The 21509-nt window shown below is 39.6% G+C and overlaps 1 protein-coding gene across 5 annotated transcripts in view; it reads left to right on the top strand.

Moving 5' to 3' along the window:
- The window catches only part of LOC121377247 (protein FAM167B-like), a 24444-nt gene extending 5397 nt beyond the window's left edge, over positions 1 to 19047 (top strand). The window contains exons 1-3 of one of the 5 annotated variants that reach the window (XM_041505164.1): positions 3474 to 3581; positions 14018 to 14503; positions 17413 to 19047. In XM_041505164.1, the coding sequence (XP_041361098.1) occupies positions 14123 to 14503; positions 17413 to 17667 (636 nt within the window). In that variant the 5' untranslated portion in view covers positions 3474 to 3581; positions 14018 to 14122 and the 3' untranslated portion in view covers positions 17668 to 19047. Of the gene's footprint in view, positions 1 to 3473; positions 3582 to 3704; positions 3959 to 4093; positions 4140 to 11412; positions 11752 to 14017; positions 14504 to 17412 lie in introns of those variants that run through there. The other 4 variants (XM_041505162.1, XM_041505163.1, XM_041505165.1 and 1 more) reach the window with 4 other exon arrangements.
- The last annotated feature ends 2462 nt before the right edge of the window (positions 19048 to 21509 follow it).

Consider the following 21509-nt stretch of genomic DNA (forward strand, 5'->3'; position numbering starts at 1 on the left):
ATTAATTCCATCATATACTTATTTAGTTGTTAGTGTCTATATATACTACTCAAAAGAATTTAAGGGTCAAAAATTTATAACCAAATAAGTTTCAGAGTGTATTAGATTGATGATGTAAACTACACCAAATTTTTTATTTATTGTTCCATATTTACAAAAAAAAACAAATAAACGTCACTGTATACAAGAAAGTCACATGACATGCTGTCAAAGTTGAAGGTTGTCAAACATGGATTTTACACATTAGAACATTCGTTTAATAGTGTGTGAATCCACCCCTGGCGCGAATACACTCAACACATCGTTGCCTCATGCTGTTGATCAGACGTCTGAAGAACTCTTGGGGAATGGCCTGCCACTCTGCCATAAGAAGTTGACCCAGATCATGAAGGTTGGCCGGAGGGGCATGGTTATCCCGAACTCTCCTGCCTAATTCGTCCCAGGCGTACTCTATTGGGGCCAAGTCAGGCGAATATGCTGGCCAATCCATCCTGGCTATACCTTGTTGTCTGAGAAAGTCCGTTACCACCCTGGCGCGGTGGGGTCTGGCATTGTCATCCTGCAGAACTGCACCGCCGCCAATCTGCTGAAGGCCTGGGAGAACCAACGGCCGGATAATCTCATTCAGATAGCGGACAATATGGTTAAGGACCACACAGATTTTGAGAGGAAACCCACTGTCGCCACTACATGGGCTACTCTTCCGATTAGCAGCAAGGGATCTTTTATTTGCGCTTCCCACAGGCAGAATAGCACAAACCATGGCCTTTGTTGAACCAGTTATGGATCACTGGTCGGTGCAAGTGGTTTACACCTACCCATTGAGCCTTGCGGAGCACTCACTCAGGGTTTGGAGTTGGTATCTGGATTAAAAATCCCATGCCTCGACTGGGATCCGAACCCAGTACCTACCAGCCTGTAGACCGATGGCCTACCACGACGCCACCGAGGCCGGTTTAGATAATGGATATACATATTTAATTATTAGTGTCTACATAAAGTGTTTACTTATCTGAAATATACAATAGCTAACAAATACATAAATTAATATACCATATTAAGGAAAAAGAAAGAAAGAAATAATTTTTTTATTTAACGACGCACTCAACACATTTTATTTACGGTTATATGGCATCAGACATATGGTTAAGGACCACACAGATTTTGAGAGGATCTTTTATTTGCGCTTCCCACAGGCAGGATAGGACAAACCATGGCCTTTGTTGAACCAGTTATGGATCACTGGTCGGTGCAAGTGGTTTACACCTACCCATTTAGCCTTGCGGAGCACTCACTCAGGGTTTGGAGTCGGTATCTGGATTAAAAATCCCATGCCTCGACTGGGATCCGAACCCAGTACCTACCAGCCTGTAGACCGATGGCCTACCACGACGCCACCGAGGCCGGTCTAAGGAAAAAGTACCCTCAGTGGATGATCTTGTACTGTTGGTGGTTAAGGTACTCTAAAATACAGCCTATTAAATTCTTAAGTGTCTCATTTTCCTACAACTATTCCTAGCATGGATAGGAAACATACAGTAAGGTTATTCACATACCCGGTATATTTTTACAAAAATAAATGAAGGAAGGAAAATGTTTATTTTAACGATGCACTCAACATATTTTTTATTTCTGGCTATATGGCGTCAGACAGGAAGGGATCTTTTATATGCACCATCCCACAGACAGGATAGTACATACCACGGCCTTTGTTACACCAGTTGTGGAGCACTGGCTAGAACGAGAAATAGCCCAATGGGTCCTGACAGGGATTGATCCCAGACTTACCTCACATCAAGCGAATGCTTAATCTACTGGGCTATATCCCGCCCCACTTTTACAAAATAGAAAATGAAAATTACAAATAACAAATTGTAAATATATCCTGATCATTTAGATAATGGATTAATCCATCATATTCATATTTAATTTTCAGTGTCTGCATAAGAAGGCATTTATTTAGCTGAAATTAACATTACATATAAAATGGAAAATCTACCCTGATAAAATTGGGCAAAATCTACCCCATATATATAGTACATGTGGCAGCTTTGGTGCAATCTAAAGAAAGAAAGAAATGTTTTATTTAACGACGCACTCAACACATTTTATTTACGGTTATATGGCGTCAGACATATGGTTAAGGACCACACAGATTTTGAGAGGAAACCCGCTGTCGCCACTGCATGAGCTACTCTTCCGATTGGCAGCAAGGGTTCTTTTATTTGCGCTTCCCACAGGCAGGATAGCACAAACCATGGCCTTTGTTGAACCAGTTATGGATCACTGGTCGGTGCAAATGTTTTACACCTACCCATTGAGCCTTACGGAGCACTCACTCAGGGTTTGGAGTCAATATCTGGATTAAAAATCCCATGCCTCGACTGGGATCCGAACCCAGTACCTACCAGCCTGTAGACCGATGGCCTGCCACGACGCCACCGAGGCCGGTTCTGGTGCAATCTAAAGCCCTGACATTAGCCAAATATCATGTACCACATTGTTAGGTCAGTTGTTCGGTCAATTTAACCTCACCGTACCTGTAGGTGGTAGATTATGAATTAACGCACGATTATATATTCATTTTTACATATACTGTATATATATTCATGTTTATATATCTGATACAGACGTTAACCCCCCCCCCCCCAAAAAAAAAAAAAAAATACACCCACCCAAACTATGCGATATATTATATTATTCACGTATTATTAATATTGTGTCACGTTTACAAACGATTAACTTTACAGCGTTGTTTGTAGTCCGATACATCTGTCATAAACTCACTGTTACTCAGTTGCCGAGTTGACGGCAGGTGTATCGGACTACGTAGGTACGTCAAAACATCGGAAGTACAGATTAGAAGAAAACACATTGAAAAACGCATTTGTATTACTTAATATTTTATTAAATGCTCGTTACAATAACACAGCTCTATATTTGACATAATTTACTAGGGAATTAGGCCTATTCGTTCATATTTATGTTTATTTCCTGCGGAAACATATCAGACTAGTTTATGACATGGGACGTGGCTTACGAAAAAGGGCGTAGCTTAAAATCGCATTTCGCGAGATGTTACATCCTGGTGGCTACGATTAAGTATTTCCCACCATAATACTCTAACATACACCTCAGAGGTCTTCGGGATTCTATCATATTTTAATGGCATACCATACTACTCTAACATACACCTCAGAGGTCTTCATTTTTAACACACTATTCCGAATTATACCCTCTCCCCACCCAATATTGTCCTATTTCCCGCAGGCCATATTTTTTCTTTACAGGACATTCCTTTTGATCTGTTATTCAACAAAACTAATAACAACAGGCCATATTTTACTTCCTATTTCAAGCCCTGTATAGAATTTAAAAATAACCCCTACTCATAATGTAATTGAATACATTTCCTTGCATCATTCCTCTATCGCTGTTTGTTTTCCTCGAAGCTGCAGTGAGATTAAATACACGGGGAAGACACCACTCACAACTGGGCTGCGTGGGTCTAATACAGATGCACCTCTGTATTACCTTTTTACCTGAGACTTTATACTGTGAAGAAAGCCGCCGAGCGACAGGTGAGAATCATTGTGTATTACGTGGAGATCAATCCGCGATGTTTACATGCCCGCGACTGCAGAGCTCTTGATCCCAAACATCTTGTCCCATAAAGCGGAGAACAAATACAGAATTAATCACAGAGGCACAGGGCCCGAGGGTCGGGAGTCACTAAAACGTAATAGAGATCGTGGAGCCTAAACAGTGAGCGCCACCAACTGTATAGTACTATAGTACATATGGTTACCGGCGCGAAAGATATGCCCTTTTAAAGCAATGTCAACGAAACTATGATTTATTAGATAGTAAATTCATTTCTGAAACACGTTTTTGGTAGCCTGGTTTACGGTTATTCATAGGAATTCGTGAAGGAGAGAAAAGAAAAGCTGCTTTACAGGTGAGTATTTTTGACAGCTATGAAAGGACTCATCATTAAGTGAGGATTTTTTAATGTCATAGTAAAACTGCCACAGTCTATTTCGAGATGGCCGGTTTTGTGATAAAGCGATGCGTCTTGGCGAGGCGGTATGTGTGTGTGTGGCATACTGGATACAGGATACACTGGTGCAGGCTGTGGAGTAAGTAGATTAATAATTGTTATTGTACACGCTTGAACACAATTAATACATTAATTAATATATAGAATTGTGCCCGATCAAGGTGTAATTACATTATTACCTGTACACGAACATGGTGATAATACATTATTACCTGTACACGAACATGGTGTAATTACATTATTACCTGTACACGAACATGGTGTAATTACATTATTACCTGTACACGAACATGGTGTAATTACATTATTACCTGTACACGAACATGGTGAAAATACATTATTACCTGTACACGAACATGGTGTAATTACATTATTACCTGTACACGAACATGGTGTAATTACATTATTACCTGTACACGAACATGGTGTAATTACATTATTACCTGTACACGAACATGGTGTAATTACATTATTACCTGTACACGAACATGGTGAAAATACATTAAAGCACCTAGGACGCGAGGTAGCCCAGTGGTAAAGCGCTCACTTGGTGCGCGGTCGCTTTGAGATCGATCCCCGTCGGTGGGCCCATTTGGGCTATTTCTCGTTTCGGCCATTGCACCACGATTGATATATAAAAGGCCGTGGTATGTGCTATCCTGTCTGTGGGATGGTGCATATAAAAGATCCCTTGCTACTAAAAATGTAGCGGGTTTCCTCTCCAAGACTATGTCAGAATGACCAAATGTTTGACATGTAATAGCCAATGATCAATGGATCAATGTGCTCTAGTGGTGTCGTTAAACTAAACAAACTTTCACTTTATTATATATAATTTACATGACCACGGTATAAATGCATTATTATAAATACGTTAATACTCGTACACTAACAGATAAAAAATGTATTTATATGTGCATATTGTAAATACATGAATACGAACATGAAATATACATACATTATTATATACACACGTGTAAACGACATGAAGTAACACATTATAAATCTGTACAAGAACACAGCGTAAATGTACTAACTATTATATAGACTTGTACACGAACAGTATGTCAATACATTAACTATTATATAGACGTGTACATGAACAGTATGTCAATACATTAATTATTATATAAATGTGTACATGAACAGTATGTCAATACATTAATTATTATATAAATGTGTACAAGAACAGTATGTCAAGACATTAATTATCATAAGACATTAATTATCATATAAATCTGTACACGAACAGTGTGTCAAGACATTAATTATCATATAAATCTGTACACTAACAGTATGTCAAGATATTAATTATCATATAAATATGTAAACTCACAGTATGTCAAGATATTAATTATCATATAAATCTGTACACGAACAGTATGTCAAGACATTAATTATCATATAAATCTGTACACGAACAGTATGTCAAGACATTAATTATCATATAAATATGTACACGAACAGAATGTCAAGACATTAATTATTATATAAATTTGTACACGAACTAGATGATTAATGATTAGGTTAGATGTTTAACGACACCACAGCACGAAAAATACATCGGCTATCTAACTAGATGTAATTTCAGTAATTATCATATAAACTTGTACACGAACAAGGTATAAATATATATTTTATTGTATAAACTTGTACATGAACATGGTGTAATACATTAATTACTATATACATATATTTTTGTACATGAATCTCGAGTAAATACAGTAATTATTATATAAACTTATAAATAAACGTGGTCTAAATGCATTAATTACAATATAAACTTGATATGGGCACATTGATTATTATATAGAATTGTACACAAAGTAAATATCTTACGTATTTACAGACATTTATGTAGATTACTAATTATTGTATAGGCTTTTACACTAACATGAATGAAGTAGACTGAGTATTGTATAGACGACACATGACAATAAAAGTGGTTTACTATTAAGTAGATTGCTATATTTAGACATGCAAGATGAAATCCTATTTCTATTTCGTATTCATATATGTTTGCTATTAGTGTTAATTATTTATTATGTATTATTGATACTAACATTTCTCTAGGAATATACCAAATGTATGCCATTATAAGCAATTTATGCATATTTTTAAAATGTGCACCATGTGATCTTTGAGGTTATGTGGTTTATACGTTTCATACATCACCAGAGTAATAGTACATGACTACAATTAGATATGTCATCTTTCGAACACAATAATGCAGTTGCTTTGCTTCACATATTCTTTTTAAAATATTCCAAGTCAGAGTTTAGTAGTAAACAATCAAGTAATTATTTCTATAATAATGTATAGTCCTCTCTCTCTCTCTCTCTCTCTCTCTCTCTCTCTCTCTCTCTCTCTCTCTCTCTCTCTCTCTCTCGGTCTGTCTGTCTGTCTCTCTTCCCCCCCCTCTCTCTCTCTCTCTCTCTCTCTCTCTCTCTCTCTCTCTCTCTCTCTCTCTCTCTCTCTCTCTCTCTCTCTCTCTCTTTCTCTCTGTTTAGTATAATATATGAAACCCCTTTACAACCGGACCCTCTGTAAACCGGAATTCCCTTTTATAATGTCACTACACAACAAAACCTCTCTAAATCAGACGTTTTACGTCGTTCATATAGCTTGTATGTTTCAGATCATTTATACTTCACATTATGTTAGCACTATTGAAAAAAATATACATATATAATGTGCGCCCATAGAGTTTACCACTCCAGTGAGTTTGAAAACGATCTACAGGCGCCCGTACGACCTACATTAGTAGCTTGAGTGCCCTTCAGAAGTACTCCGTTAAGGTTGGAAGACACTAAAACAGCATTAAAACCATAGTACCAGGCGCGTGTGCAGCACATTTGTAGTCTGGATAGTCAGGAAAAGTAAAGTTTGTTTTATTTAACGACGCCACTAGAGCACATTGATTTTTTATCTTATCATCGGCTATTGGACGTCAAACATATGGTCATTCTGACACTGTTTTTTTAGAGGAAACCCGCTGTCGCCACATAGGCTACTCGTTTACGACAGGCAGCAAGGGATCTTTTATTTGCGCTTCCCACGGGCAGGATAGCACAAAACATGGCCTTTGTTGAATCCGTTAGGGATCACTGGTCGGTATAAGTGGAGTCGGTATCTGGATTAAAAATCCCATGCCTCGACTGGTATCCGAACCCAGTACCTACCAGCCTGTAGACCGATGGCCTAACCACGACTCCACCGTGGGGGAGGAATTACCACTTGGGTGTGCCAAATTTGGTGCATAGTTGTTCTCCGTGGATTCTGACTCTCTAGGGGGTGCGCATTGATAGAAGGGTGGGTGTCGACACTATAGCGAGCGAACTTTATTAAGGTCGGGGGTGGGGTGGGGAGATCGGGTCATGTTCTTCCAGAAAATACATTTAAAAAAAAATCGCTTGGAACCAATGAAGGGGGTTCCAAGGGTGGGGAAATCGTAGTTATTCAGCGAGGTTAATACCGTTGTGTAATGACGGTATTGTATAATGACGGTATTGTAAACCGGGATGCCAGTGTTCATTTATGACATCTCTAAATATTTCACACACGATTCTCGGTTCTCGTTTATTTCGCCCATTCGCTCGTCCCCGCTGTTGTATTTGTTCGCGTTGAACTCCGGCGGATTTCGCGGACAAATACTATGGATTAATCTGACAAATAATGTGGATTAACGTCCGTTTAATGATTTCTCCGTCCGACAGATGTCGCTGAAGGCCTCCTCGTGTTGACTGATGACAGGCATTCGGTTTGAAACACATATCACGAATCTTTGATCAGGGGTGGTCAACAGTGACGTAATGTTGGAGGATGGGCATGGAATGTCCTAGCTTGAGTGTCTTCTAGCCCTGCCCTGGTTATATGTTGGTTCTTCGGGGCAGGGCCAGAGGACACTCGAGCTAGCAATGTCCAACCGGCCTCGGTGGTGTCGTGGTTAAGCCATCGGACAATAGGCGGGTAGGTATTTGGAGCCGGTACCGGGCTGCGAACCCTGTACCTACTAGCCTGTAGTCCGATGGCTTACAGATGATATTTTTTATGACGTACCGGTACCCCACCAACAAACAAACATACACCCTCCCCCAAAAAACCCCAACAACAAACAAACAAACAAACAACAACAACAAAAAACAAAAAACAAAAAAACAAAACATAACATTTAAATGGAGGTGGTTCGTAAGAGCTATTCGTGATTTTAAAGAGGTAGTGTTATTTGCGTTACAAAACACTATATGGAGGATGGGGTTTAAAAAAAGACCAGATTTTGCAGTACACGTATTTGTTAAACGGCTGCATGACGAAAACAGCATTAGTTCGGTGCCAAGGCGAGCGGGTAGATCGAAGGAGGGGGTTCAGGGATCCCCCCCCCCCCTCCCCCCTGCAGAAATCAAAATATTTTCTCTTTTAATTTTGTTTTCCGGGAAGCATGACTCGACGCCCCCTTGAAATGTCGCTCCCACATTCGGGACCACCTGCTCCTGCTCAAAGTTCTGCACACGCGCCTTAAAAACTGTATTGTAATTCGGCGCAAAAGCGAGCTGGGAAGGTTGAGGGATGAGCTGCAAGTTTAATAGTGACACAACTATTAAAACAGATTATTACGAAATCGCCTGCTATGTCATTTGCCGGTAATTCTGTTAATGTTTCACCTGTTTAAACAATAGCCCATTACCAAGTCCATAAAATGTCTCGCCGTACATGGCTGAGTGGAACTAATCGTCTTACCGAGTAAATATCCGTGCGCGCAAACTGACATAAAAGAGCGCGGAGGCACTCATTAAGAGATGTTCGTATGTAAATTAGCAGTTTGTCACCGAAATGACACGAAAGCAGACCGGTTTTATGACGACCCCCGCCGACCGTCATCTTAAAGAAATTCGAAACACGAACGTTTGTGGTACACAACAAGTTTTTTTGTCCACTTTGTAAACTGTTTGTGCATGCTTTAAGGTTGGGGACTATTTCGGACTATATATAGTTGTGTCATGGTGGGCGGTAAACAGTGGTATGTGTGTTTGTGTGCATAGGCGTGCGGTATTCCATTTTCGTAGGGGGAGAGGCTGTTTTTTGCCCGAATTAAACGAAAATGCCCGAATCTGGATAACAACTGTTTTTCCCTGTTAATATTATTGCTAACAGATATACATGTATAGGGTTGCAAACGAATCACTGCATTTATACATGATTTACAACTATTTTTTCGGGTAGAATGTCGGAAATACATAGCAAAAAGGCCTCAGTTTAGCACGTTTTCCCCGAATATCTCTGTCGTTTATGCCCGAATTTGATGATTTGCTCCATCACAAGATGGGCAATTGCACCCTCGTGCAATAACCCCCACCCCGACCCCCACGCCACCATCCCGTACGCTTATCTTTGTGTGTGTCTATTTGTGTGGTTTTTTGTTGGGTTTTTTTGTTGTTTTTTTGTTTATTTTGGTGTTGTTTGTGTGTGTGTGCGTGCATGTGCATGTGTGTGTGTGTGTGTGTAAGGTGTGTCCTGGGCAGAATCTAAGAAATATTTTTCTTGGGGGAGGGGAATTAAGGAAAAAAGCGCACGTTGTCCAACTTGAAAAGGGTAACTCAGTGAAAACTACAATGAAATGAAGAAAAAAGGGACACTTAGATATTTTTAGAGGGAACGGATCCCCCTTGACATTTCTCCCCCTGCCGTTTCCGCCTCTGTATCGAGTTCACTACTGTTCGGGTTGGAATCTCATTTTGTAGAGCGCCGACATGAACTGCTTTCGTCGTGGGATCGAACCACCTAAGTGCACCCATTATCAGATTTTTTCCCCCGTTTCATCCAGTACTCCACGACTAATCTGTGGAAAGTGCACAAAAAGATCCCTTGCTGCTTATGGAAAAAATGTAGCGAGATTCCTCTAAGACTATGTGTCAGTAGCCGATGATTCATAAATCAATGTGTTCTAGAGGTATCGTTAAACAAGATAAACTTTTACACTTTTGTAACATATAATCCAGCTGCATCCTGGTACTGAGATCTGTTGTTGTCTGTTGCTTAGAAAACACAATCAAGGTTTCTAGCCATATTGAAAGAAGCGGCCATACATGTCCATAGAGAATACTACACGGGTGGCCGTTAGATACAATTTATCTTACACGAGTTGTTTTAAAACGTATCAAATGGGCGATAGCGAGTTAGGTATGTTTTTAAACGAGCTGTAAGATAAGTTGTCCGTCACAGAGCAATCAGTTTCAGCCTCGTGTTCAATAACAGCGATTGGTGTTAAGTTTCGTAAACTATTTGACTAGTCTCGATGTGGTCATTTTGGTATATCAGAGTCCGTGGTATGTGCTATCCTGTCTGTGGGATGGTGCATATAAAATATCCCTTGCTACTAATGGAAAAATATAGCGGATTACCTCTCTAAGACTATATGTCAAAATTACCAAATCTTTCACATCCAATAGCCGATGATTAATAAGTCAATGTGCTCTAGTGGTGTCATTAAACAAAACAAACTAACTTTAACAGTCTGGCTGAACTCAGGCATAGTTAACTCATACGTCATAGAGAGAGAGAGAGAGAGAGAGAGAGAGAGAGAGAGAGAGAGAGAGAGAGAGAGAGAGAGAGAGAGGTGTCAACGCAGCGTCCTTCCGTCAAAACCCACTCCAAATAGGAAGCAGGTACCGAGATGCGAACCCAGTACCTACAAGTCTTAAAGTCGATAGCTTAACCACTACACCACAGTGAGTGGTTTGAAAAAAGAAAAGAAAACGTAGCTCAAAATACCCAACACCTGCCATTTTACACGCTTCTCGGGGAATCCATTCTCTGGTTGCCTTTTCCCGTTCCAACCAGTGCACCACGACTAGTATATCAAAGGCCATGGTATGTACTGTCCTGTCTATTGGAAAAATGCTTATAAAATATCTCTTGCTGCTAATATAAAAAATGTAGTGGGTTTCGCCCGAAGACTACAAATCATAATAACAAAACGTTTGACATCCAAATAACCGAAGATTAATAAATCAATGTGCTCTAGCGGTGTCGTTAAAGAAAATAAAAATTTAATATTTTACATGGTGGTATTGGTACTACGGATCTCCATCAATGGGGGCCCATTGGGCCATTTCTCGTCCCAGTCAGTGCACCAAGACTGTTATAACAAAGGTCGTGGTATGTGCTATCCTGTCTGTGGGATGGTGCATATAAAAGATCTCTTACTACTAATGGAAAAAATGTAACGAGTTCCCTTTTTAAGACTGTAAAAATTACCAAATATTTGACATCCAATAACCGATGATTAATCAATCAATGTGTTCTAGTGGTGTCGTTAAACAAAAACAAACTTTAAAAAATAAACTAGTAGTACGGTGCCCATTAATGCTGTTTGTATGAAGTTGAAACGGACTGAGGTATCCTAATTACCAGCCGATCGGCTACTAAATGTCAGACTGGAGAGACAACCTAAATGTCGCCAGCCGTCGAGAATCTGTCATCAGCAACACCGAGCCAGACGCCAGACAGACAAACCAATGTGCGTAGTTCACTGTGGGTAACCGAAGACTTGGCCACCAGTTCCCGGAGATATTTTCTGTAGTGACTTCCACCAAGTCGTTTCACAATTATTTATTACGTAGTGTTAGGTAACGGTTTCTTTCAGGTGATTGCTCAGATAAGGGTCTAGATTTTCATTGTGTACTGTTTTACAGGTAAGATTTTTAAAAACTGGTTTTTACTGTGTTGTATTGGTGAGTGTCTGTCATTTTGTGTACACCTGTACACAAGTCTGTGTCATTTGTATACGGTAGATGTATACAATTGTCTGCTAGTTATTTTAACAAATCTATGTTGACAGGTCAGTAGATTTCCCGGATGTATGTAACGGTGGAATTGTTTTTAAAGCAAGTTCCCGTTTATTTGTAGTTTTTAATCTAATTGTAGTAAATTCCTTTAACACAGTTCTGGTCATTTATTCCCATCTTGTGTAAGCCACGATCAGTAGTCATACCTTTATTTGCTGCAATATTTAAGATGTTATTGACTAACAGAGACTTACAGACATTACATATCAAATATATTTTTCTGCATAAAATATTAGTGGCTGTATATTAAACGTGTTCCTGATCATTCTAATATTTGTACTAGGTTACATTTCATTTTATTTCCTAAAAAATTGTTTTTTCATACGTACGCAATTATTTGAAGATAAAATCCAGTTTGGGCTTCTTACAAATATTAAGACGACCAGAAACACATTGAATATACAGACACTGACATTCTAAAGAAGAAAATATAGTTAATATGTCAGTTTAATCGTAGAAATATTTTATTAGTCGGAAACATCTTACAATGAAGCAAAAAAAAAAAACTCGGGAACAACAACGAAAAAACAACAACAAAATGCTAATGTCTCTAACTAAAAACAATCAATCTAACCAAACAATCAATCAACTAACTAACTATTGGTAACTAACATGGAGATAACGTTACTATTTTATACACTTTGAAAGAATGAAAAGGTAAGTACATGAATGAGGAGCTGTAGGGAAAATTATAATACAATAAAATACAAAAATCAAGGAAAGTACATTTTAAAATTTTGTACAGAAAGCAAAATGTTTTTAAAACTTTAAAATTAACTCTTGATATAATTTAAAAGATCCTAATATATAAATTCTGTTTTCAAATGTATATTTTCTCATCAAATTCATATGCTTACACTCCACCAAAATATGGCGCGCAGTCAGTATGAATAAGCGTACGAGACGGGGGGGGTGGGGGGGTGGGGGGGGGGGGAGGGGCCTCAAATTCGGGAAAAAATTATACAGATATTCGGGGGAAATGCGCTAAAATGAGACCTTTTTACCATGTATATCCATTATTCTACCCTCAAAATAGTTGTAATCCATGTAGAAATGCGTAGTGCTTCGTTTGCAACCCTATATAGCTGTTTGGTAGTAATGCTACTGTGAATAAATGTTATTATTCGGATTTGGGCATTTTCGTTTAATTTGGGCAAAAGCTAGCCTGCCCTCCTACAAAAATCGGAGTCCGTACGCCTATGTTAGTGTACACTGACAATGTTCACACTAAGGAGATGAAAAAAAGAAAGAAAGAAATGTTTTATTTAACGACGCACTCAACACATTTTATTTACGGTTATATGGCGTCAGACTTATGGTTAAGGACCACACAGATTTTGAGAGGAAACCCGCTGTCGCCATTACATGGGCTACTCTTCCGATTGGCAGCAAGGGATCTTTTATTTGCGCTACCCACAGGCAGGATAGCACAAACCAAGGCCTTTGTTGAACCAGTTATGGATCACTGGTCGGTGCAAGTGGTTTACACCTACCCAATGAGCCTTGCGGAGCACTCAATCAGGGTTTGGAGTCGGTATCTGGATTAAAAATCCCATGCCTCGACTGGGATCCGAACCCAGTACTTACCAGCCTGTAGACCGATGGCCTGCCACGACGCCATCGAGGCCGGTCACTAAGGAGATGAATTCTTCTTTCAACTAAATAAACGTGTTAAATGTGAATGCGATCACGACCTCATCCTTCCTGCACCGCCTGTAGGAGGACTGCCACACTCTACCAGGACTGGTTTCACAAAATAAAGCTTGTTCGCAACCGCACCGTTCCAGTCTTCTTGCCAAGTTGAAAGGATATACTGGTTAACATTCCGTGTAGTCCAAGAGCCCGAAGTGAAGCACGCGAGGTAGGCTAACTGAGATCCATCATGGTGACCGATTGCGGAGTCGAACCCAATGCGTACTGCAACAAATCATTCAGACTACACTAAGCCCATGGATACGGATACGAAATTCTATTTTCGTGCCCCTACACCACAGAGGTTTTAAGCACGTCTATCCCAGGTCCGATCTCCGGCATGGTCAGTGACCTGACCTGGGACAGAGGGTTAAGTCCACGGAAGTCAACATATAATAGAGGTGTTGTTTTAATTTTTCAGGTAGTATCAGGTGAGAATGGGGCACCCGGCATGTTCGGGACCTGCCTGAACGCTTAAAAAAAAAAATCAGGTGAGAAGATGACCTGACATTAATATAACAGAGTTATGGGAGGGAGGAAAGAGGATTCTGCCCGGATTAAAGAGCCGAGACGTCCGCTGTCCGTTATTGAGGAGTCGGCACGCCACGACACGCTTCTGCAGGAGGTTCCCTCATCTCACAGACGAAAGAGTTCCTGGGGACTGAGAAACGACTTCGTCTTGGGAGACAGCGAGTTGTCGGACTTGGCCATTCTGAAGCAGACGACAGCTCGGTTGAATCTGAGCACGCGCAGACCCAGTTTCGTGGCGTGGCGAGCACAGTGTGTGGAGGCGGCGGAAAACCACGCCCTCCCTAAACCACAGCTCGGCATGGATGGGGGAGACAGGCTGACCAGTGAGAGAAAGGAACGTATCGACAGCGCCCTTGAGTGGCTGAGGAATGAACTGGTATGTTTAATATAATATACTCAACAACGAAAGTTTAGCTAATGTTAAAAGAAATGGCATAATATTTATAAATTAACCTATTTTTTCATTAATTAGTATTCACATCTGAAATGTTCACTATTTATAAACAACATAAACTCACCAACCTTTGCCTTAAAGGGACATTCCTGAGTTTGCTGCATTGTAAGATGTTTCCGACTAATAAAATATTTCTACGATTAAACTTACATATTAAATATATTTTCTTGTTTAGAATATTAGTGTCTGTATATTCAATGTGTTTCTGGTCGTCTTAATATTTGTAAGAAGCCCAAACTGGATTTTGTCTTCGTAATAATTTCGTACGTACGAAAAAACAAATTTTTAGGAAATAAAATGAAATGTAACCTAGTACAAATATTAGAACGATCAGAAACACGTTTAATATACAGCCATTAATATTCTAAACAAGAAAATATATTTAATATATAAGTTTAATCGTAGAAACATTTTATTAGTCGATAACATCTTTAAAAATTACAGCAAAGTCAGGAATGTCCCTTTAACACAACAGGAAGACCTGGTTTTCTTTTAAGTTTATTCAGCCGTGGCAAATTTAGACGTCATAAAAGATATTTGCTAAACTTTCATTGTTGAGTATATATTTAATAGTAAGCCCGTCATCGTGGGTGGGGGTGGGGAATTAAAAATAAACATGAAATGGAAACTGGTAGTCTAGTGTTGTATGGGAAATGTGTATAAGATAACAGATATATGACTGTTTTGTATTTCAATACTTATAAGTCCGGAGGGATTATAGATTTCGTCTCCGTCCTTCTGTCCGTCTATCCGTCTGTTCCACGTATAGGTTTTTGAACTTTTTTCATAATACCTTAAGATAATGATCTGAAATTTTATATAGAATTTTATCATGAACTGTAACAGATCACTTTTGACTTTCATGACGATTTATCCATTTTTGACAGAGTTATGGTCCTTGGACTTAGGAGATACGAAAATATGTTTTCGAACTATTTTTTCCACAATACTTGAAGATTGTGAACTGACATTTTGTGTATAGATTTATCATGTACTGTTACAGATAAAGTTTGACTTTCATGGCGACTTACTAATTTTTCACAGAGTTTTGGCCCTTTGACTTAGAAGATATTAAAATTTGTTGGGCCCGGTAGGGGACATGTGTTGCATTGGCAGTACTCTCAGAATGTTTGTTATAAACTAGTGTTGTGAGTATGACAAATGTGTACAATCCTTTTGATATGACTGTTGTGTATTTTAGCACTTATTTTAAACTAGTGCTGTGAGTGTGACAAATGTGTACAATCCTTTTGATATGACTGTTGTGTATTTTAGCACTTATTTTAAACTAGTGTTATGAGTGTGACAAATGTGTACAATCCTTTTGATATGACTGTTGTGTATTTTAGCACTTATTTTAAACTAGTGTTGTGAGTATGACAAATGTGTACAATCCTTTTGATATGACTGTTGTGTATTTTAGCACTTATTTTAAACTAGTGTTGTGAGTGTGACAAATGTGTACAATCCATTTGATATGACTGTTGTGTATTTTAGCACTTATTTTAAACGAGTGTTATGAGTGTGACAAATGTGTACAATCCATTTGATATGACTGTTGTGTATTTTAGCACTTATTTTAAACTAGTGTTATGGTGTGACAAATGTGTACAATCCATTTGATATGACTGTTATGTATTTTAGCACTTATTTTAAACTAGTGTTATGAGTGTGACAAATGTGTACAATCCATTTGATATGACTGTTGTGTATTTTAGCACATATTTTTAACTAGTGTTATGGTGTGACAAATGTGTACAATCCATTTGATATGACTGTTATGTATTTTAGCACTTATTTTAAACTAGTGTTATGAGTATAACAAATGTGTACAATCCATTTGATATGACTGTTGTGTATTTTAGCACTTATTTTAAACTAGTGTTATGGAGTATGACAAATTTGTACAATCCATATGACATAATTGGTGTGTATTTTGGCACTTATTATAAACCAGTGTTGTACCGTAAACGTGTGGAATCCATTTGACATGACTGGTGTGTATTTTAGCACCCATAGTAGTGTTGTACGGTAAATGTGTACAATCCATCTAACAAGACCTGTGTTTATTTCAGCACCAATAAACTAGTGTTTTGGGTATGACAAATGTGTAAAATCCATCTGACATAACTGGCATGGTGTGTATTTCAGCAACAATAAACTAGTGTTTTGAGTATGACAAGTGTGTAAAATTCATTTGACATAACTGGTGTGTATTTCGGCACCTATAAATTAATATTGTGAGTATGACAAGTGTATAAAATTCACCTAACATAACTGACATGATGTGTATTTTGGCACCTATAAACTAGTGTTGTGAGTATGATAAATGTGTACAATCCATCTAACATAACTGGTGTGTATTTTAGCATCTTTTTTATAAACTAGTGTTGTGACTGTGGCAAATGTGTACAAGGAAATGAAGGAATGAAATGGTTTATTTAACGAAACACTCGACACATTTTGTCGGTCTGTGATCGATCCCCGTCAGTGGGCCCATTAAGCTATTTCTCGCTCCAGCCAGTGCACCACGACTGGTATATCAAATGTCGTGGTATGTGCTATCCTGTCTATGGGATGGTGCATATAAAAGATCCCTTGCTGCTAATCGAAAAGAGTAGCCCATGAAGTGGCGACAGCGGGTTTCCTCCCTCAATATCTGTGTGGTCCTTAACCATATGTCTGACGCCATGTAACCGTAATTAAAATGTGTTGAGTGCGTCATTATATAGACCATTTCCTTCCTTCCTTCAACACATTTTATTTACGGTTATATGGCGTCGGATAGCAAATGTATACAATCCATCTGATATGACGTGTATTACTTTCAGCACGAGATGCGCAGTCAGGACCAGGCACTAGCCCGCCAGTTGCTGACGATCCGCCATGACATCCACCAGCTCAAACTGCGGCGCATGAGTCAGGAACACCGGGAGTTGCTGGACGACGTCCAATCAGAGCTCGAGGAGCTCGGGGAGCTGCCAGATGTGCTCGATCTTCCGGTCGACCTCCTCAGTGACAATCCGCTCAAACAGATCGGCGTGACGCGCATGAATCTGAGCACAAGGAGGTTCTCCACGTGCTAGTGGCGACAAGGACAGCATTCGGGGCTGGGCATCTGTCTGAGACACATTCACCGCAGAGGATGTGCCCAAGACAGTCGTGTTTGAACCTTAATTGGATGTAAGCATCAGTCGAATGGTCGATTGGTTGATTGAATGATTGATGACAAGGACCCTCCTTTCTTGGACACATCCACAGGATCCTCAGAGGATGAGCCCAAGACAGTCGTGCTTGAACCTTTAGTGGATAGAAGCACGAGGAAAATGTTTGGTTCATTAAAAGGAAATCATTCTGGTCTGAGTTCGGCTAAACCGAGCAGAAAAAAATGTCCGCTAGACTGGTTTATGCGCTTCACAGTAAACCAAATGGCAACGTTGGGAACCAATCAAATAGCGTAAAAGGGTTGATTGATTGATTGATTGCTTGATTGATTGCTTGTTGATTGAGTGGTTAATTGATTGAATGGTTGACAAGCCATAGTGGTATATGAGCATGTAAATAAATATTGGAATGGTTGACAAGGACAACTGCCCACCTAGCTGAGCCGTGTGTTCATGACAGCGTGCTTGAACCTTTACTGGATATATGCATGGACATAAATTGAGACAAAGAAACAATATCCTACCATTCCAGTAGCGTGTTCAGAAGGCCGAGCGCTCGCGATCTATTTGACTGGTACCATCGTCTTTTATTATGTCAAATTCAATTAACATAAGGCGCAGAAACCAGTCTAGCGAGCTGACGCGATCATTTGTTCTCCTGAACATGCCTTATGTCCATCAGGAACATTGGATTTGTGTTTTTTCCAGTGTTTTTTCCAAGTGAGCATTGCAGATCTATGTTATACAGTGATGCACAGATATTCACGAAAGATTGGTAATTTGTTCATATTAACCAGGTTTTTGTGAAGATCATTATGAGCGAAAGGGACGCTAACATATACATATTAAATGAGAATATAGCCTAATTTTACAAATATACGTATTAGATGAGGATATATTCTATATATTACTTTCACTGGAACTGTATACTGTGGTGAATTATTTTAAACAAGCCTGATTTTTTAATGAGGCTAAATCTAGTCTGGAACGTTTAACATAAACTAAACACTATTAACAAATATACGAAGTGATTGTAGTTTGTGTTTGTGAGGTTCGCCAAAATACAAGATAAATTGTGTCTTATGTGACTGAAACATTGTGAAATGACGTACTAAAAAGTGGAAATGTCTAAAAATTCATGAGATACACAATACAAGGGAGACTATCCAAATGATACGAACAATGTTGATGTATGTGCCAAATTTAATTTTCAACAACCACACTTAACGTAAGGTGAAGTAAATTCGGATATTACTTGGTTGATTTACTTGCAAAATGTTTAAATAAAATCTCTCAACTTTGTTTGTTTTGTTTATCGACGCCACTAGAGCACATTGATGTATGAATCACTGGCTATTGGTAATTTTGACTTATAGCCTTAGAGAGGAAACCCGCTACATTTTTCCCAGTAGTAGCAAGGGATCGTTAATATGCACAATCCTACTGACAGGAAAGCACATACCACGGTCTTTGATATACCAGTCGTGGTGCACTGGCTGGAACAAAAAATGGCCCAATGAGCCCAGCGACGGGGATCGATCCTAAACCGGCCGCTCATCAAGTGACCGCCCCCAAATCTCTAAACAATACCAAAGCATATAGTTAATAAGAAATAGCCCAGTGAGCCCATCGGCGGGGATCGATCCTAAACCGGCCGGTCATGAAGCGGCCGCCCCCAAATCTCTAAACAATTCCAAAGCATATAGTTAACATGAAATAGCCCAATGGGCCCATCGACGGGGATCGATCCAAAACCGACCGTTAATCAAGCTACCGCCCCAAAATCTCTAAACAATTCCAAAGCATATAGTATTGATTGTGTATGCAATTATAATTTTCAGTTTGGGACTTGTAGGAGGCCGGGTCATCTTGCCCTGTTAGTTGTTTCGATTCATCGATTCTCTTGTGGTCGTGCTCCACTGAAAGGCTCATATAGACTACATGCGGCGCGTGCGTGCGGTCCGGCTAAAACAAATCGATACACATGAGTTTCATTGAGAGCGTCTAGACTGGATACGTGCGATGCGTGCGTCTGAAAAGGCATGCAGCCAGCAACAATGAAATAATCATATATGGTCTGGGGCGTAGCCAGAGAGGAAAAAACGCCGAGGAAAACCCAGACATGTAAAATAAATATCAGTGTTATGGGAAAGATAAAATAAATCTGGGGAAATTCCAGACAAGGTACCGGCCTCGATGGCGTCGTGGTTAGGCCACCGGTCTACAGGCTGGTAGGTACATGGTTCGGTTCCCAGTCGAGGCATGGGATTTTTAATCCAGATACCGACTCCAAACCCTGAGTGAGTGCTCTGCAAGGCTCAATGGGTAGGTGTAAACCACTTGCACCGACCAGTGATCCATAACTGGTTCAACAAAGTCCATGGTTTGTGCTATCCTGCCTGTGGGAAGCGCAAATAAAAGATCCCTTGCTGCTAATCGGAAAGAGTAGCCCATGTAGTGGCGACAGTGGGTTTCCTCTCAAAATCTGTGTGGTCCTTAACCATGCCTGACGCCATATAACCGTAAATAAAATGTGTTGAGTGCGTCGTTAAATACAACATTTCTTCTTTTTTTTCATGCTGGCTACGCCATTGTATGGTGGTATATTTAGTTGTTTCATAATTGTGCATTATGTAATTTGGAGGTCGTAAATACTAACACACACACTAACACACACTAACACTAACACTAACACACACACTAACACACACACACACTAACACACACTAACACACACACACACACACACTAACACATACACACACTAACACACACTGACACACACTAACACTAACACACACATACACACACTAACACTAACACACACACACTAACACTAACACACACACACACACACACACACACACACACTAACACTAACACACACACACACACTAACACACACACACACACACACTAACACACACATACACTAACACACACACACACACACACACTAACACACACTAACACTAACACACACACACTAACACACACTAACACTAACACACACACACACACACTACACACACACACACACACACACAACACACACACACACACACACACACTAACACACACACACTAACACACACGAACACTAACACACACACACACACACATACACACACTAACACACACTAACACACATTAACACACACTAACACACACACACACACTAACACACACACTAACACTAACACACACTAACACTAACACACACACACACACACACTAACACACACACACTAACACACACTGACACTAACACACACTAACACACACACACACACACACACACACTAACACACACTAACACTAACACACACACACTAACACAAACGCACACTAACACTAACACACACTAACACACACACACACACAAACACACACACACACACTAACACACACACACACACTCACACACTAACACACACACACACACACACACACTAACACACACTAACACTAACACACACACACACTAACACACACGAACACTACACACACACACACACACACACACACACTAACACACACTAACACTAACACACACACACACACACACACACACACATACTACCACACATACACTAACACACACTAACACAAATTAACACACACACTAACAATAACACACATTAACACACACACACACTAACACACACTAACACACACCAATACACACACTAACACATACACACACTAACACACACTGACACACACTAACACTAACACACACATACACACACTAACACTAACAC

This window comes from Gigantopelta aegis, chromosome 7, assembly GCF_016097555.1.
Source record: "Gigantopelta aegis isolate Gae_Host chromosome 7, Gae_host_genome, whole genome shotgun sequence".
NCBI classification, from domain to species: domain Eukaryota; kingdom Metazoa; phylum Mollusca; class Gastropoda; order Neomphalida; family Peltospiridae; genus Gigantopelta; species Gigantopelta aegis.